This window comes from Choristoneura fumiferana, chromosome 30 (assembly GCF_025370935.1).
Source record: "Choristoneura fumiferana chromosome 30, NRCan_CFum_1, whole genome shotgun sequence".
Lineage (NCBI taxonomy): Eukaryota > Metazoa > Arthropoda > Insecta > Lepidoptera > Tortricidae > Choristoneura > Choristoneura fumiferana.
The window spans coordinates 5391173-5406098 of record NC_133501.1 but is presented as its reverse complement, the minus strand read 5'-3'; the positions used below and the strand labels follow the sequence as shown (position 1 = coordinate 5406098).

The window sequence follows — 14926 nt, the reverse complement described above, 5'->3', positions numbered from 1 at the left end:
ATTTTAATACACATATAGTAGTTTAATGGAGGAAATTCAATGTTTAAGACTCAAAATCACTCAAAGGGCTATGGAGAGGTCTATGTTCGGGGTTTCTCTGCGGGATAGAATCAGAAATGATGATATCCGCAGTAGAACTAGAGTTACCGACATAGCCCAAAGAATTGCGAAACTGAAGTGGCAGTGGGCTCGCAGGACTGATGGCCGATGGGGTCAGAAGGTTCTCGAATGGCGTCCGCGGACCGGGAGACGAGCTGTCGGTAGTCCTCTAACAAGATGGAGCGACGACCTGGTTAAGATCGCGGGATCGCGGTGGATGCGGAAAGCACAAGACCGTTCTGAGTGGAGAGCCTTGGGGGAGGCCAATGTCCAGCAGTGGACGTCTTTCGGCTGACATGATGAGACACCAATGAGGGCTATCGCGAATGAATTCGCCGCTAGAGGCGCTAGTGTAGCGTGAGGTCTCCGAAATGTCAAATCTCATAGTTTTTGGGTGAGCTACGCGGGTTTATTTATAATAAGAATAATTTTGTGAATATTTTGCAATATCTGAAATTAATTATGGCAAATATGCGTTCCGGGGCAATGAATGTCTGTGTTTTGAGACAGTTTTGTCTTTCGGAAACCTTTGTCCTCCCTTTTTTCCGAACAAAACAGGGACTATGCAACACTGTGGCATGCTCGATATTTATATGGTACGGTTTTAAGGTGTATTAAATATGATTATATCTAAACTTTGTTTTCACGCCCGTAATAACAGACTTTCAAAACCATACTTAAAAACCTCACGCAACAGTGCGCCATCTAGTGAGACAAAAAACGATAGCCCTCATTAACATTGGTTTGTTTACATTGAGTTTAATACCTATCCAAACCAAGTATAGATATCATACTCACTGGGCTGCTGCGGTTTGAGATGGTTGGCTATGTCAGTCTTACGTGGGCGGCCGCGTTTGCCCTTGACGCGCTCCCCTGCCGGGTTCTGTGGGATAATTATAATTAACTGTAACACTTCGCTTGATTGGGAAATAAATTAACTTTAAATTTTGAATTTTAAGCGCCGGGTGTTCCCGCCACGCGGGACGACTAAGCATCCGCTCACTCACTCTCATTCGAAACGCGGTGAGATGAGATCAGTTCCTCCACCTCCACACTGTAAGAACACACACAAACCATGGTGGTTTGTTAGCCTAACATCTGGTAACATGGTGTGGTGAGAGGTTGTGTTGCTCTGAAGATGAGTTTTGGTTGAGTTCGTAACGCGTCAGTGTAGTGTGGTGGTGGTGATAGATGGGTTGGGTTTGTGTGGTTTGTGTGTGTTCTTACAGATGCATGAATATGTATTTCTTGGTCAAGGTGTAAATCCTTGTATAGTATGTCCGGCGGCGTTAGAGTAAAAAGCCATAAAAATAAGCTAATTAGTTATCTCTTACAAAAAGAGCGTAAGTGTTTTCTTATCTATACAAAACGCCGACATAATAGTTCGTACTAAGGTTCAATTTTAAATGGCATCACTAAAATTGCAAATGCAATAAACAAACATTGGAGGGTAGGGTTGCAACAATCGGGAATTTAAGCTTTAATCGAAAGCGTTTAGGTCGAAATTCACTTCTTCGTATTACGACTTATGACTTGTCCAAATAAAAATAGTATTGTAACAAGTTTTTCTTCCAACTATGCTTTAATTTCATCATAACCGCTCTAAAGCCGGACTTTTCTGCTCTAGAGCATAGAAAATGTATGAAAATCCTTTTTTTATCCTATTTTTGTTTTATTTAGTTAGGATTTATCTTTAGTTTATTAGGTAATGTGTATAATATAACATTGTGGTGTGGTGGTGGATTTTTTTTGACATTCATAATTGCTTGTTGTAGCCTAAATTGAATAAAGATATTTTGACTTTGACTTTGACTTTGATTGTAAATTTTCTATTAAGTGTTTTTGGTATAAAAATTAGCCTCATCATCCCAGCCTATATACGTCCCACTTGTCGCCATTTCATCATTGTTGCTACCATACCAATCCTACCAAAAACAGTAAGTAGCCGTATATTTTAAAAAAAAACTTTTTGTGTTTGGTTGGCCAACCTGGCGCCCATCTGAAATTTGATAGATCGCGGGTAAAAATATCTGATACTGGCTACTAACTCAGCCAAAAAAAAGTGAGAAATAAAAAAAAAAAACAAATTGGCGTGAACCTTGTGATTTTTCCGTGGTCATTTTTTGATAGTGCGAATGTAAGTAAACATACAAAAATGGAATCATCGAGTGCTAGTGACATTTCTTTCCTATTAATTGTTTGGCATGAGTTTTTTTTCGTCTACTATTCCTGTAATAGTTGAAAGAAAAGCAGATTATGCACCTCGCAGTAAGCATCGCATTATATTGCCCTCGTGCTTTTTAAAGCCCTCGCTGACGCTCGGGCTCCAAATCGGCACTCGGTGCAATAATAAATAACTTTCTGCTTGGTGCAACAATCTACTATTATTGCTTTTTACTCTAACGCCGCCGGACAGACTATATATATTTAACAAAAAAACTTACAGCGTCCTTATTTGTACCGGGGGTCCTCTTCGTATATTTACGCTTGACCCTCGGAGTAGTATCTCCAGCGGACGAGGACGCCGCCGATTCTAGAATAACAACAACAACTCATTAAATCTACTAACAATAAGATTAAAATACGGTCAGCGAACAGATATAAAGACTATCCCTTTCTATCGCGTACGGATTGCGGGTAAGAGCAGGATAGGTACCGTCAGCCAAATATGAGGTCTACCACCCTAAAGTTGATAATCGTTTGCATGTCATAAAACAGTAATGCCAATAGACGTGTCTGTCAACTTGAAAGTTCGACTTTAACGACATATTCATTGATAGACCACTTATTTTGCTGATGGTACAGTCACCAGCACCAATATCTGACACAACAAGCGTGCATAAATATCTGATACGACTCTATTTCTAGGGCCGGAAGGACGTGTCAGATATTTTTGCACGCTCCGCTGTGGCAGATATTAATGCTGGTGACTGTACATCAGACGCAGCGAGCAACTAAGTTCTCATGGACTGTAATTTGCCATGTCTTGTTAGCATCTTGATATTGCTCTTCTTTATAAAAGTGCCGTTGGGTCAATCAACTTTTTCTTGTTTGTTATTCATGTTTGTTGTCCAAGAGACAGCAGTGACAGAGATTCTTGAAAAAACTGTTATTGTATAAATAACTGTTATGCTCCTAATGTGCTTAGGAGATAGAGATAGTCCATAAAATAATGTAATTATAACTACGACAAAAATGTACGCTTGATGAATTTTAATTAAGAAAATAAATAGTGGTTTTAAAGAGTTGTCCAGGGGACTCAACCATGGCAACGAGGTACAAGAAAAGGTTGATCGACCCCCCTTCCTTACTCGCTAAACGTACTCAAATTTCAGCGGTGTAATATTAAATTAAAAACAATATGCAAATCTTGTAATAAATATTAGTAAATTTAGTACCTAAATCTACAAGCTACAACAAATAATTATAATATGGATGCAGAATGTTTTAAGCAGCCATTGCTATTTACGAAATAATCGTTAAATTAAAAAGACAACCTATGTTATTACAAGAGACATTCTATCTTTTTCTTTAGTATATTATAAACACTCGCACTGGCGCGTTGCCGATTTTTTAACAAAATAAGACTTCTCTCTTGAAGAATCTTTCAAAAGAATATTTGAAAAATAATCCTTCTAGAAAGACCTTAGCATATAGGTCGGCAAAGATTCAGCGAACCCTCAAGTGTTGCGGGTCTTTATCATCTGTGGTTTATCAACTGATCCTAATTATCCATTGCATCTTTTTAAAAAAAGATTTTCGCAAATAGTAATGGCAGCATTTACACTTACAGAATAACCCAGTTCTAAATGTCTACCAAACAATCGTTCTAGCTACCATGCTTTGACCAATCGAGCAACCAATACAATCAACATTCTATCCTACTTGCTAAACTACGTGACAAAATTTGTAATGAAGAAATTCCCAAAAAAGAAACGCATCAATATTCTTGGAAATTTCTTTCTCTCACAATAATTTTCATCTCAAATTCGACTGATACCTATACCTAAATACTGACCTATTGAACCTTACAAAAAATACACACCTTAACTTTGTACCGTCAAAAAACAAAATTTTACCCATTCGGAATAAATCGGTCAAAAATAAATGAAATTTGATAATTTCCAATAAATAAACTAAAAAAAAGTTTCCAATGCATTTATTTTATTCAATAACTTAACAATCTTAGAACGAAGATTAAATAAAAATAAGGGGAGTAAAAAAAATTGCCCCACTCAGAGCCAGTTAAATGTCATTAATTTATTTCTATAGTGCAGATTGGAGTTACCTAACAAACGTTTGACAGAATTATTTCTATCTTAACAGTTCGTACAATTTTCGTTTCCCAGAAGTACATTGCAATGCAAATTCGGGGAAGCGATATTACAAGCAAGAAAAATTCGGTCAAGTTTTAAGTAACAATATATAAAAATGATAGAAGTTAATTTATGTAATGACATTTAACTATCTCTTGAGTAAGGAAATAACATCAAAAAGTATTTAAGTATTTATTTGCATTCCAATTCCTACAAACAATTATCATTTCATTACTTTAAAAAAAAATAGGACGGGGGAGTGTTGTGATCAGAATAGGTAGAGCATTGTTTTTCTTATTTTTTCATATGGTAACTTTAATCAAAGGCAACCTGTTGTAAACCATAAAATTGTTTAATCGAATCATTGTTTCAAATAATATTTTTAAACAGAAATAATTTGAGAGACACGCATCGACACAATTATCAAACCATTGCCATCTTTTAAAAGCTTATGTACAGTGGAACAAACTGAATCATGTATTGTACCGGGATGGAACCTTTGTGCTACTAATGTCATTCAGTATTTATTTATTGCAACACCTTTTATAAAAAAATATAAAAAATGATGCCCTGTTGGAGCGTGGCAATTTTAAAATTAATTACATTCATTAACTTATACATAACATATTATGCTATTTTAACCACATGTATTCTTTAAGCAAGAGGTTTAAGGAACACTTTATAAATTAACTTTATGTTGACATCCAATACTTTTGTCAAGGATTGATTATTACAAGGTTCCACTCTGGTACATGAATCGGTTTGTTCGACTGTAAGTATATATATTATATCTATTCTGACCACTGACACTTATAATTTAAAAAAACTCCATAATTCTCATAATATTTAATCCATGCACGGGCCTATAACTTCAAAATTTACCTTTCCTCTTAATAAATTTGGTATTTCTTCTTATAACCACCTTTTTGTCTATCTTCCTAACTACCCTTTGGGGTACTTTTTTGATATTCTTTTTGGGCGGTACCCTTTTCGCCCTCGAGGTAAGTACTTTCGTCGTTTTTAGTGCTTTAGCTTGAACAATATAAATGCTAGTATAAGAATAAAGGCTAACAGAAGCGAAACACAACAGACAAGACACAAAAGTTTGACGGAATATTTTTTTCACCGAGCGGACCGTTCATCGAAAAAGTTCATAGAAGTAGTTTCGCTTTTAATAATCTTTAGTCTTATAGGAATAGTGAGTGAGGTTCTACATGAGTTAGTATTATTTGAGCATTTAGTACTGGAGAGAACTATATATATATTCTTTGTTAGAAGAATAAGATAAGTGGGAGGGACATCTCTTGTATTATTAGTCCGATTAAGATTCCCTTAATGATTTCGGTTCTATAGTAATCATTAACTTTTCTACGGCGAAGGATAAGCGATTCGGTTCCATCTAGAGTTGTGGATAACGCTCATTTCGAGGCTTAAACACTCGAACCCTTAAAACTCCAGAGTCTTAAAGACTTCTATATTTGAGAATTAAAATGGCTTATTTTATGCGTATGGATGCAAGAAAGCGTCTTTGCGGGCTTTGAGCCGTTAAGCCTCGAGAGTCTCTAGGGTTAGAGTCTTTAAGCCTCAACACGAGCGTTTTTCACAACACTAGTTCCATCCGATCCGACCCCGTTCGAATCGGTTCGGTACCGAGGTACTAAAATACCGATTCATCATAATGACTCTTTTGAATCTGTGAGTCATTTCGGATTCACTACCGTCATATCGGCTCAGCACCCGACCGAACATATCGTCACTATGAAAAAATCTGTATCACAAATCAACAAGTCAACAAAATTCAACCTTGAAACAATTTGCATACAGTTCGTTCGGAAAATCATCGATTTTGAGATACGAGTTTATTTTAAAGCAGTAACGATTTCTGATCCGATCTGATGTGATTGAACGAATTGAAGGGAGGTTGATCGGAATCAATAATTCCTCGGAATCGATAAGATTAGCAAGGAACCGATAAGGAATACGGATCCGCTTGAAGATCTGACTCTTTTGAATCTAAAAATCCAAATTTACTCATCTTCGTCTCTATTTGAAACCAATGCTAGTGAGCGTATACTCTCCAAGTTCTAAATGCTCAATTGAATTTTTAAAAAAGTGAAAACTATGTACAGACAAAATCAAAGCAATTGAACACATACAGTGATTCGAGAGACGTGACCCTCAGTAATTGATAGGATCGTTCACAATCATATTTAAGTAACCCCCCCCCCCCCCACTTTTAATGCCCATGGCCATGCACCTAATAAATGTTCAATCAACGTTTTAGTGAAGCTTGTTGCCATGGTAACGTCACCTGAGTAACTTGTAAAAAGTATGACTTTATGGGGTACAAATCCACTAAAACTTGTGACAGTTTTAAGGCAATTCATTCATGGCTCATCTCCTAAGCATGCTAGCAGTACACATTGCAAACATTTTTCTAGCAGTCTCCTGGGTTACGGGACAAAATAACATACATTAAAAAGTTAAAGTTAATCTCACTAATACTGGTACGATATACTAGCCGTAACTGAATCCGGTAGGGTTGGCCCTACTCACGTCTCCCGAATCACTGTATTTATCAGTTAATTAAGGCATTAAAGTTGAATTTTCATAAACATCTGAACAGAACTGAATGGACATTGTTCACACTTTTTTTTAATCTAGCCAACCTTTAAAAAAACGCCAAGCATGTGAGATGTGACGTGTTGTTAGTGTGATACTATATCTGACTCCCTTGGTTAATAAAATCATGATATAACAGTCAAAACCGTTCATAACGACATCGAAGAGACAGCAATCCAATTCAATTTTATTTAATTCAGATAAAAATCCATATTGGGTTAAATTGGGCGTCAATCAACTTTTTTGTGTACACGTCATGTTATTTTATCCCGTAACTCAGGAGACGTATATATATATATGTATAACTATTAGCATACTTAGGACATGTGCCATGCAGGAATTGCCTTAAAACTGGTACAAGTGCTAACTTTTAGTGGATTTGAACCCCATAAAAACATACTTTTAATAAGTAACTCAGGGGACGTTACCATGGCAACGAGTCGCACTAAAAAGTTGATTGGCCCACAAAATCGTATTGGGACTTTTTCCTTGCTCGTTACATCCGATATGTCGTTATAACTCGATGTCGCTATAAACAGCTTTGACTGTATCTAGTGGTGCTAGCTATCGTGAGATTCGTTTGACTTTTGCATCATTGTGATTGGTTGAATAACTAAAAATGTGCCAATCAGAAGCCACGTCAAACGGACCTCGCGACACTAACGCCATCTAGCGATATTTCGCCTGTCATAACCCTCAAAGGCACCCTGTATATTCAAGTGATTAGCACAAAAGAAAACAGTGTTAAATAAAATCAATCAAATGCCAAAGATATATTATTTTGCCGAGAATACACCGCTTATCTACCCATATGGTTTTTTACCTTCATATTTTGTTTTGTTATTTGAGTGGTTTTTATTTAAGTACTTTATAAATTAAATCCAAATGTTTAGTTTTATTTTTATTTTATGTAAGTTTTTTTAAGTTTATGATAGTTTCTTTTTATTTAATGCTTATTATCCATTTTATTATTCTGAATTGCCAATAAAATTATAATTATTAGTCCTTAAGAAAAATTTAGTAACTTTTAAAAAGTAAATTTTAGTAAATTTTAGTAATTTTATGAACCGGGTATGGCCTGTAATACGAGCAAATAATTAAAACATAGTCAAACTGTACAACATTAGTTCAGCGACTTTCAAATATAGTTTTAAATAAATAAATATAGTTTTTTAAAGTTTTATTACACTTTTAAGTTTATTCGAAGAAGCAATGTGAAGCAAAATGCTTGTAGCGTGACAGGCGACGTCAGTTGTGTTCTAGGATGGCGTACATTGTCACGAAACTTTAATAATAACTACTAAATTTAATAAATTATTATTATTTAAAAATAATACTTTTGGCTCCACTGCAAAACCTCGAACATGCCTAAAATAACCACCCACAGCCATGTGTTAAACATACGTTTACCGACTGTCTAAGGTTTTGCAACGCTATATTTATCGGCTGGCGTAAGGCGATTTTTTTTTGTATTTTTTTAACTCAAATTTATAAATCTCATGTTCCACTAACCTCCATCACCTCGACGCTTATATTCTCTCTTGGCCTTTCGTTCCAGTGCCTCTGTAAAAATTATACTAATTAAAAAAAAACTCAAGGCAACGATCATTCGAATTTAGAATCGACTAAAACCTATTCACAGTGAAGCTTTTATTGATCTTTTTTTTTTAAATCAATTAAAAACTAAACCTGTAAAGGACCGGCCACACCGCTGCTTAAAAAACGGCGACGGTACGGAATCGCAGTGACGCATCGTATGCGCACCGTTTTTATCGCATGCGCTGCTCAAAATACGTAGACAGTGCGGAATCGCAGTGACGTGCCGTAAACGACACGACTTTGGCAGAGAGAAAGTGGTAAAGTCCTGACGTTTACGGCGTCACTGCGATTCCGCACTGTTTGCGTATTTTAAGCAGCAGTGTGGAGAGCATGCAATAAAAACGGTGCGCATACACTGCATAAACTGCGATTCCGTACCGTCACCGTTTTTTAAGCAGCGGTGTGGTCGCGGCCTTAGATTCTTGTCAGGTCGTTTGTATTTGTTTGTCTTAATACGTGTATATTTACCATTTCGGGCGGGCACATTCCGCCGGGACTCTCCTATGTCAGCGTGTAAATATAAATACATATACTATCGTTATACATATGAACAAAACCTAATACCCGAGTTTGTAATTTTAAATGTACCCTTTCATTATAAATTTTCATACAAATTAAGAAAAAAAATCAAGTGGTTGCAGTATCGTTTTAGTAACATTGCGATACAGTGCTGTTATGGGGAATAGACAATATAGACTTTTCCGGGATCTTGTTATGTATGTTTTTATATTACTGTTCGTGATTAAGTAAATCACAGATAACAGTATTGAAGTAGAAAAACAATTATATTTATGAACTGAAACAAATAATTTGCTCACCCGTGACGTGAGTTTATGATGATGATGATGATGATGATAATGTCCTCCATGTCGTGAACGACAAAGGCGAACCTTAAGGCTTCTTTACTATGTGCCCGAATATGGCTGGCAAAGCCAAACTTAGTCTTAAAGGTCCTAAGGCGTGAGTTTATATGATAGCAATGTTTATGCAAGAAATGCGTGTTCATGCAGTTCCTCCACCACCACACTGTAAGAACACACACTGACGCGTTCCGAACTCAACCAGAGCTCATCAGCAGCAACACAACCGCTCACCATGCTACCAGAGGTCTGTTACATCAAATTCCCAAAATCGTTATCTCCTATTAGCAAAATTTCCGTTCTCGTTTTTTCCCAAGTGCTTTTTTACTGAAGCTTCTCAGTAGCGTTTTTTCCCAATCAGAATCGACACAGAAACATAGGTAGCTTTAGGTTATATTAAGTTTATATCGGCCCGAAGGGCCAAAACTAAACAAAAGTAGGAGCTCCGCCTTAACGGAGCTCCGTCGACACTGTGTCTGTGTCGATTCTGATTGGAAAAAAGTCCACTGTGAAAATAAGCTTCAGTAAAAAACCATAGTGGGAGAAAATAATTCGGGAAAAAATACGAACGGTAATTTTGCTAATAGGAAATAACGATTTTGGGAAATTGATCTAAGAAATCCTAGCAGATGTCGCGGGTGATCAAAATAATTGTTTCAGTGCAATGATATGGAGCTCCGCGAAGTAACGCCTTTTTCAATAAATTAATTATATTTATTATTTTGAAGCCGTGGTGGCCTAGGAAGCCGTGGTGGCCTAGTGGTTTGACCTATCGCCTCTCAAGCAGAGGGTCGTGGGTTCAAACCCCGGCTCGCACCTCTGAGTTTTTCGAAATTCAAGTGCGGAATTACATTTGATATTCACCACGAGCTTTGCGGTGAAGGAAAACATCGTGAGGAAACCTGCACAAACTGCGATGCAATTCAATGGTGCGTGTGAAGTTCCCAATCCGCACTGGGCCTGCGTGGGAACTATGGCCCAAGCCCTCTTGTTCTGAGAGGAGGCCTGTGCCCAGCAGTGGGACGTATATAGGCTGAGTAGGTTTTTTTTTTTTTCGTTTAACCAATGAAACTCATGTGGCCCATTTTCATTAGGGTAGCATTAGTATATAATATCATCATCATCATCCCAGCCTATATACGTCCACTGCTGGGCACAGGCCTCCTCTCAGATCAAGAGGGATATAATATATATCTATTCAGTTTATATTTTACATTAAATTAAAGCTCATTTAGATACACACACGAGGGGTATAATCACTCACCCAGCTCCCTAGCTCGCTTTCTGGCCAAGTATTCAGGGCTTGTTTTGTCCACTCTGGGACGTCCACGCTTCCTCTTCTCGCCGCTTTCATTACGATTGTTCATGACAGCAGCTGAAAAAAGAAATTACTAACTAAGTATAATAGTTATTTGTAAGAGGGCAGTTGTTTTTTGGGAGTGTTTTGAATCCCAGGAGTGCGAATGATCTCATGTTTGAATCAAGAGCGTAGCGAGAGATTCAAACACACGCAGCGAGAACATTATTAAAAGTAAAAAAAATACAACATGGTAACAATACAACCACATATATTTTCAAAACAAAAAATTAAAAATATAATCCGATCATTAAGAAAATTTAATTCGTTTTAAATACCATATCCAGGTAGTTTCTTTCAATCGGTAGAAGTTAACGTAAATCAAAAAAAACACGGTTTATGTAGCTGTAAACTTGCCTTTTGAAATGCGGGACGAAAGGTGAAATAAAGGCGTTGGTGAAAGACAGACATGGCGAAACTGAGGATTCCGTTTTGCCATTTTGGCTTCGAAACCCTAAAAAATCATAGGCGATTATATTTATGTTATATATTTTTTGCTGTGAAAACAAAACTTTCTGCCAAGTATCTTGCGGCGCATTAACATTGCAATGATGGTCTGTACGAAAGCGCTGGTAGAACAAAAAAAGTGTCGTATAAAAAGAGCCTTTTGCGGCCTAGTTATAGAATTTAGCTTTTTATTTAACAGGTTCCCTGTTCCGAAGCAATAGTAGTAAAAATCCTACTTAATATCATAAATGTGAAAGTTTGTGAGTGAGTGTTTGTTAAATTTTCACGCTGAAACGGCTGGACGGATTTGGATGAAATTTGGCAAAAAGTTAGTTTATAACTTGGGTTAAAACATAGTATACTTTTTATCCCGGTATTCCAACGGGATAGGGATAAAATCTCTAAATACCAATTTTAGCCCGCTGGGCTTAGAGTCACGAAATTTTGTATGTAGGCAGCTGGAATAACGCATAGGCTACTTTTATCCCGGTATTCCCACGGGATAGCGATAAAATCTCTAAATACCAATTTTAGCCCGCTGGGCTTAGAGTCACGAAATTTTGTATGTAGGCAGCTGGAATAACGCATAGGCTACTTTTTATCCCGATGTTCCCACGGGATAGGGATAAAATCTCGAACTATTAACCACTGGGCTTAGAGTCATGAAATTTGGTATGTAGATGTTTGGTTTGACATCTGTTATAAAACATAGCCTACTTTTTATTCCGATATTCCACGGGATTACTTGTGTATCGAAAGAACAACTGCATTATTTACATACGTGTATTTTTTTTCTCATAATATAACTGCGGACTAAACAGAATATTTTTTTTTTTACCCATGAATCTACCCAATTCTTTTGCAATTTTTCGAGTAAAAAAGCGCACTCACCCATTTCTTTAGCCTGTTTCCTTGCCGCCAAGTTGGCCAAGTATTCCGGACTCGTCTTGTCCACTCTTGGCCGCCCCCGCTTACGCTTGACCGGCGTCCCCGTATCGGAAGAAGCTAAAGAAAAAAAAAGAAAAAAAACGGGGTGTAAAAAAAAAAAAAGAAAAATTTCAACGTTTTGAGAAAAAAAACGGCCGAATTCGTAGGAATAAGTGTAAAGCAAAGTATGAAAGGCAAATGTAGAAAAATCTTTTTTTTATTAGGGTACTTAAATAGGGTGTTAGAACCCTGGTAAAACCGTTCGTCCCGCAAAACAACCGGATACACACATACAGCTTTATAACGCGGAATGCAAATCAATATATCGAGACATAAATCTTATAAATAATCTTATAAATAAATATCACATCGTGAGAGTAGCGGGAACCGGTGGATGCAAGTGGCAAGTTGTCGTTCATTGTGGCGTTCTAAGGGGGAGGCTTTGTCCAGCAGTGGACGTCTTCGGGCTGATGATGATGATGATGATGATGATAAATAAATATCATAGGACGACATCAATATATCACTATTAACTAGTATCTTGAGGTTCGATTGACAACATTGACATTGCTGTCACGTTAACGATTGGTTAAATAAGTAAATGAGCCAATCGCAAGCAAGACACGTCAGACTCAGACGCATCTCTCGATACTAACGCCATCTAGCGATAGCGCCTGTAAACCCTCATTGATTTTTGGTCTCGATCTCGAATTGGGACCGTGCACGACTACAGCGCGGCAGCGGTGGCAACTGGGTCAAAATTCTTTTCATTGTCTTGCTTTTGTCCCCGAAAAAATGGCACGGAGTTTTTTTTATATGGGACCTAGTGGCATTTTTAATTTTTCTCTAGTTAAATATTAGTTAACACGAAAAAAACAAACATTGGCTCCACATTTTTATTTATTTCTTAATTAGAAGACATAAATAATATCGTGACATAGTGGTCAGAAACAATGCAACGAGAAGAATTTTGACCCAACTATAGGCATTATTTGATTATTGAGCATACGTTGTTACAACTGGCAAGCGAGAAGTAAACATCGTAATAATTTCGGTGAAATTTATGTTATTATACAATTCTGGACGATGGTAGTATCGATCGCCATTCGGCAATGAGGGCTAAAAGACAGGCAAAATATCACTATACCACGCGCCATATAAATCTGCCTAAAAGTTCATTACTTAATACTCAGTTCTGACGCATTTTTGAAATACATTTTTTATGCGACGTCTTTACGTTACTCCCGGATTGTGTTTGAATCGCTTAAGAGAAGTCTGTTCGTTCCATTCTCCATACAAACGTAGTCCCGGTCTCATTTGAAAACTAGGCAACAGAAACATGTGAAATTTTGTAAGTATGGACTAGACGTAATTATCTATGCCTGTGGTTTTCACATTTTCATATAAATGTGTAATATCAGAATTACAGGAGCTCAAAAGTCGACAAAAAAAAGATGTCAACTTTGCACGAGAATTACAGACTAATAAAGCATTTTTACAAAATACGAAAAACCACAGGCATAGAAAATATAATGGATATCTTGATTGTAATATATTGATTTCTGTGCTATACTTTTCGTATAATATGAGGAAAACGAAACCCAAAATTCAACCCCCCAAATCTTGAAAAGTATACAACTATCTCGATATAAATTACGGACGACGTTGCGGAAGGCAGGGGGGGGACAGCTGCGAGCGCTTATTTCACGAGCGATAAAGACAGCAATATCCCAAACGAATACCTAACGCGGCCGCGCGGCCGGCAGGGAAACTTCTCTTAACGGTATAGTGCCTATTCAATTGCTGGAATTATACCTTTATAGTTTTTGTGGTACTAGTCGGGGCAATGAACTTTAAAGCCGTGTGGTGTCGGTCGAGAATTGCACCACCCCCTCTCTTCCCGTGGGTGTCGTAAGAGGCGACTAAGGGATAAACCGGAGGATGGGCAGCAGCGTCCTCCGCGAACTATCGGATATAAGTGCGGTCGCCAACCCGCCTGCCAGCGTGGCGACTAAGGCATTTTCCCCCAAGGTATAAGATATAAAATTAATGAAAATTAACCCACGAAATCAGCAACTAGAAAGCTGTAATTTGGCATGAATATACATATCAGTCACAAAATAATAAACAATAAAAAATATTTTTTAGGTACCTCCCATAGTCGTGAAGTGGGGGTTATTTTTTTCTCGACTAAGACTATAGTGTGGGATATCGTTAGACTTTAAAACCATTGGGGGTTACCTTAACGATTTTTCGATTCAGTGATCTGTTTGCGAAATATTCAACTTTAAAGTGCAAACTTTCATCACTCTAAAATCTAAAAATGTGAAAAAATTCAGCATGGTAGTAAGTATATCAAATTTACAAGGAAAATTATAACGGATAAGACTGCTTGAGAATTAGTACTAGTTTAAGAGAAAATAGCTGCCTAAAGTATAAAATATACGTAAACTTGGAAGATTCCGTACACAATACGAAATCCTTCGAAAATATTACTTGATTTTTAGTAATGGCTACGGAACCCTATCTTGGGCGTGTCCGTCACGCTCTTGACCGATTTTTAGTTGTAGCGAGCGCTGTGATCGTTCCAGATTCCCGAGTCTCGGGACCCGAGACAACTCTTGACATGAGATTAGAGCTGTCAGGTTTGCGTTACAATTAATTGTAGTATTTCATGTTGAAAGCAGTGGTAGCACCTA

At 37.3% G+C, this 14926-nt stretch overlaps 1 protein-coding gene across 1 annotated transcript in view; it reads right to left on the bottom strand.

Moving 5' to 3' along the window:
* Positions 1 to 14926, bottom strand: part of LOC141444905 (uncharacterized) — a gene marked incomplete in the record, with an annotated part of 32573 nt that overhangs the window by 12976 nt on the left and 4671 nt on the right. Inside the window, 7 exon segments of the mRNA XM_074110663.1 lie at positions 898 to 982; positions 2544 to 2632; positions 5298 to 5447; positions 8550 to 8600; positions 9105 to 9137; positions 10761 to 10871; positions 12192 to 12305. Of these exon segments, the coding sequence (XP_073966764.1) occupies positions 898 to 982; positions 2544 to 2632; positions 5298 to 5447; positions 8550 to 8600; positions 9105 to 9137; positions 10761 to 10871; positions 12192 to 12305 (633 nt within the window).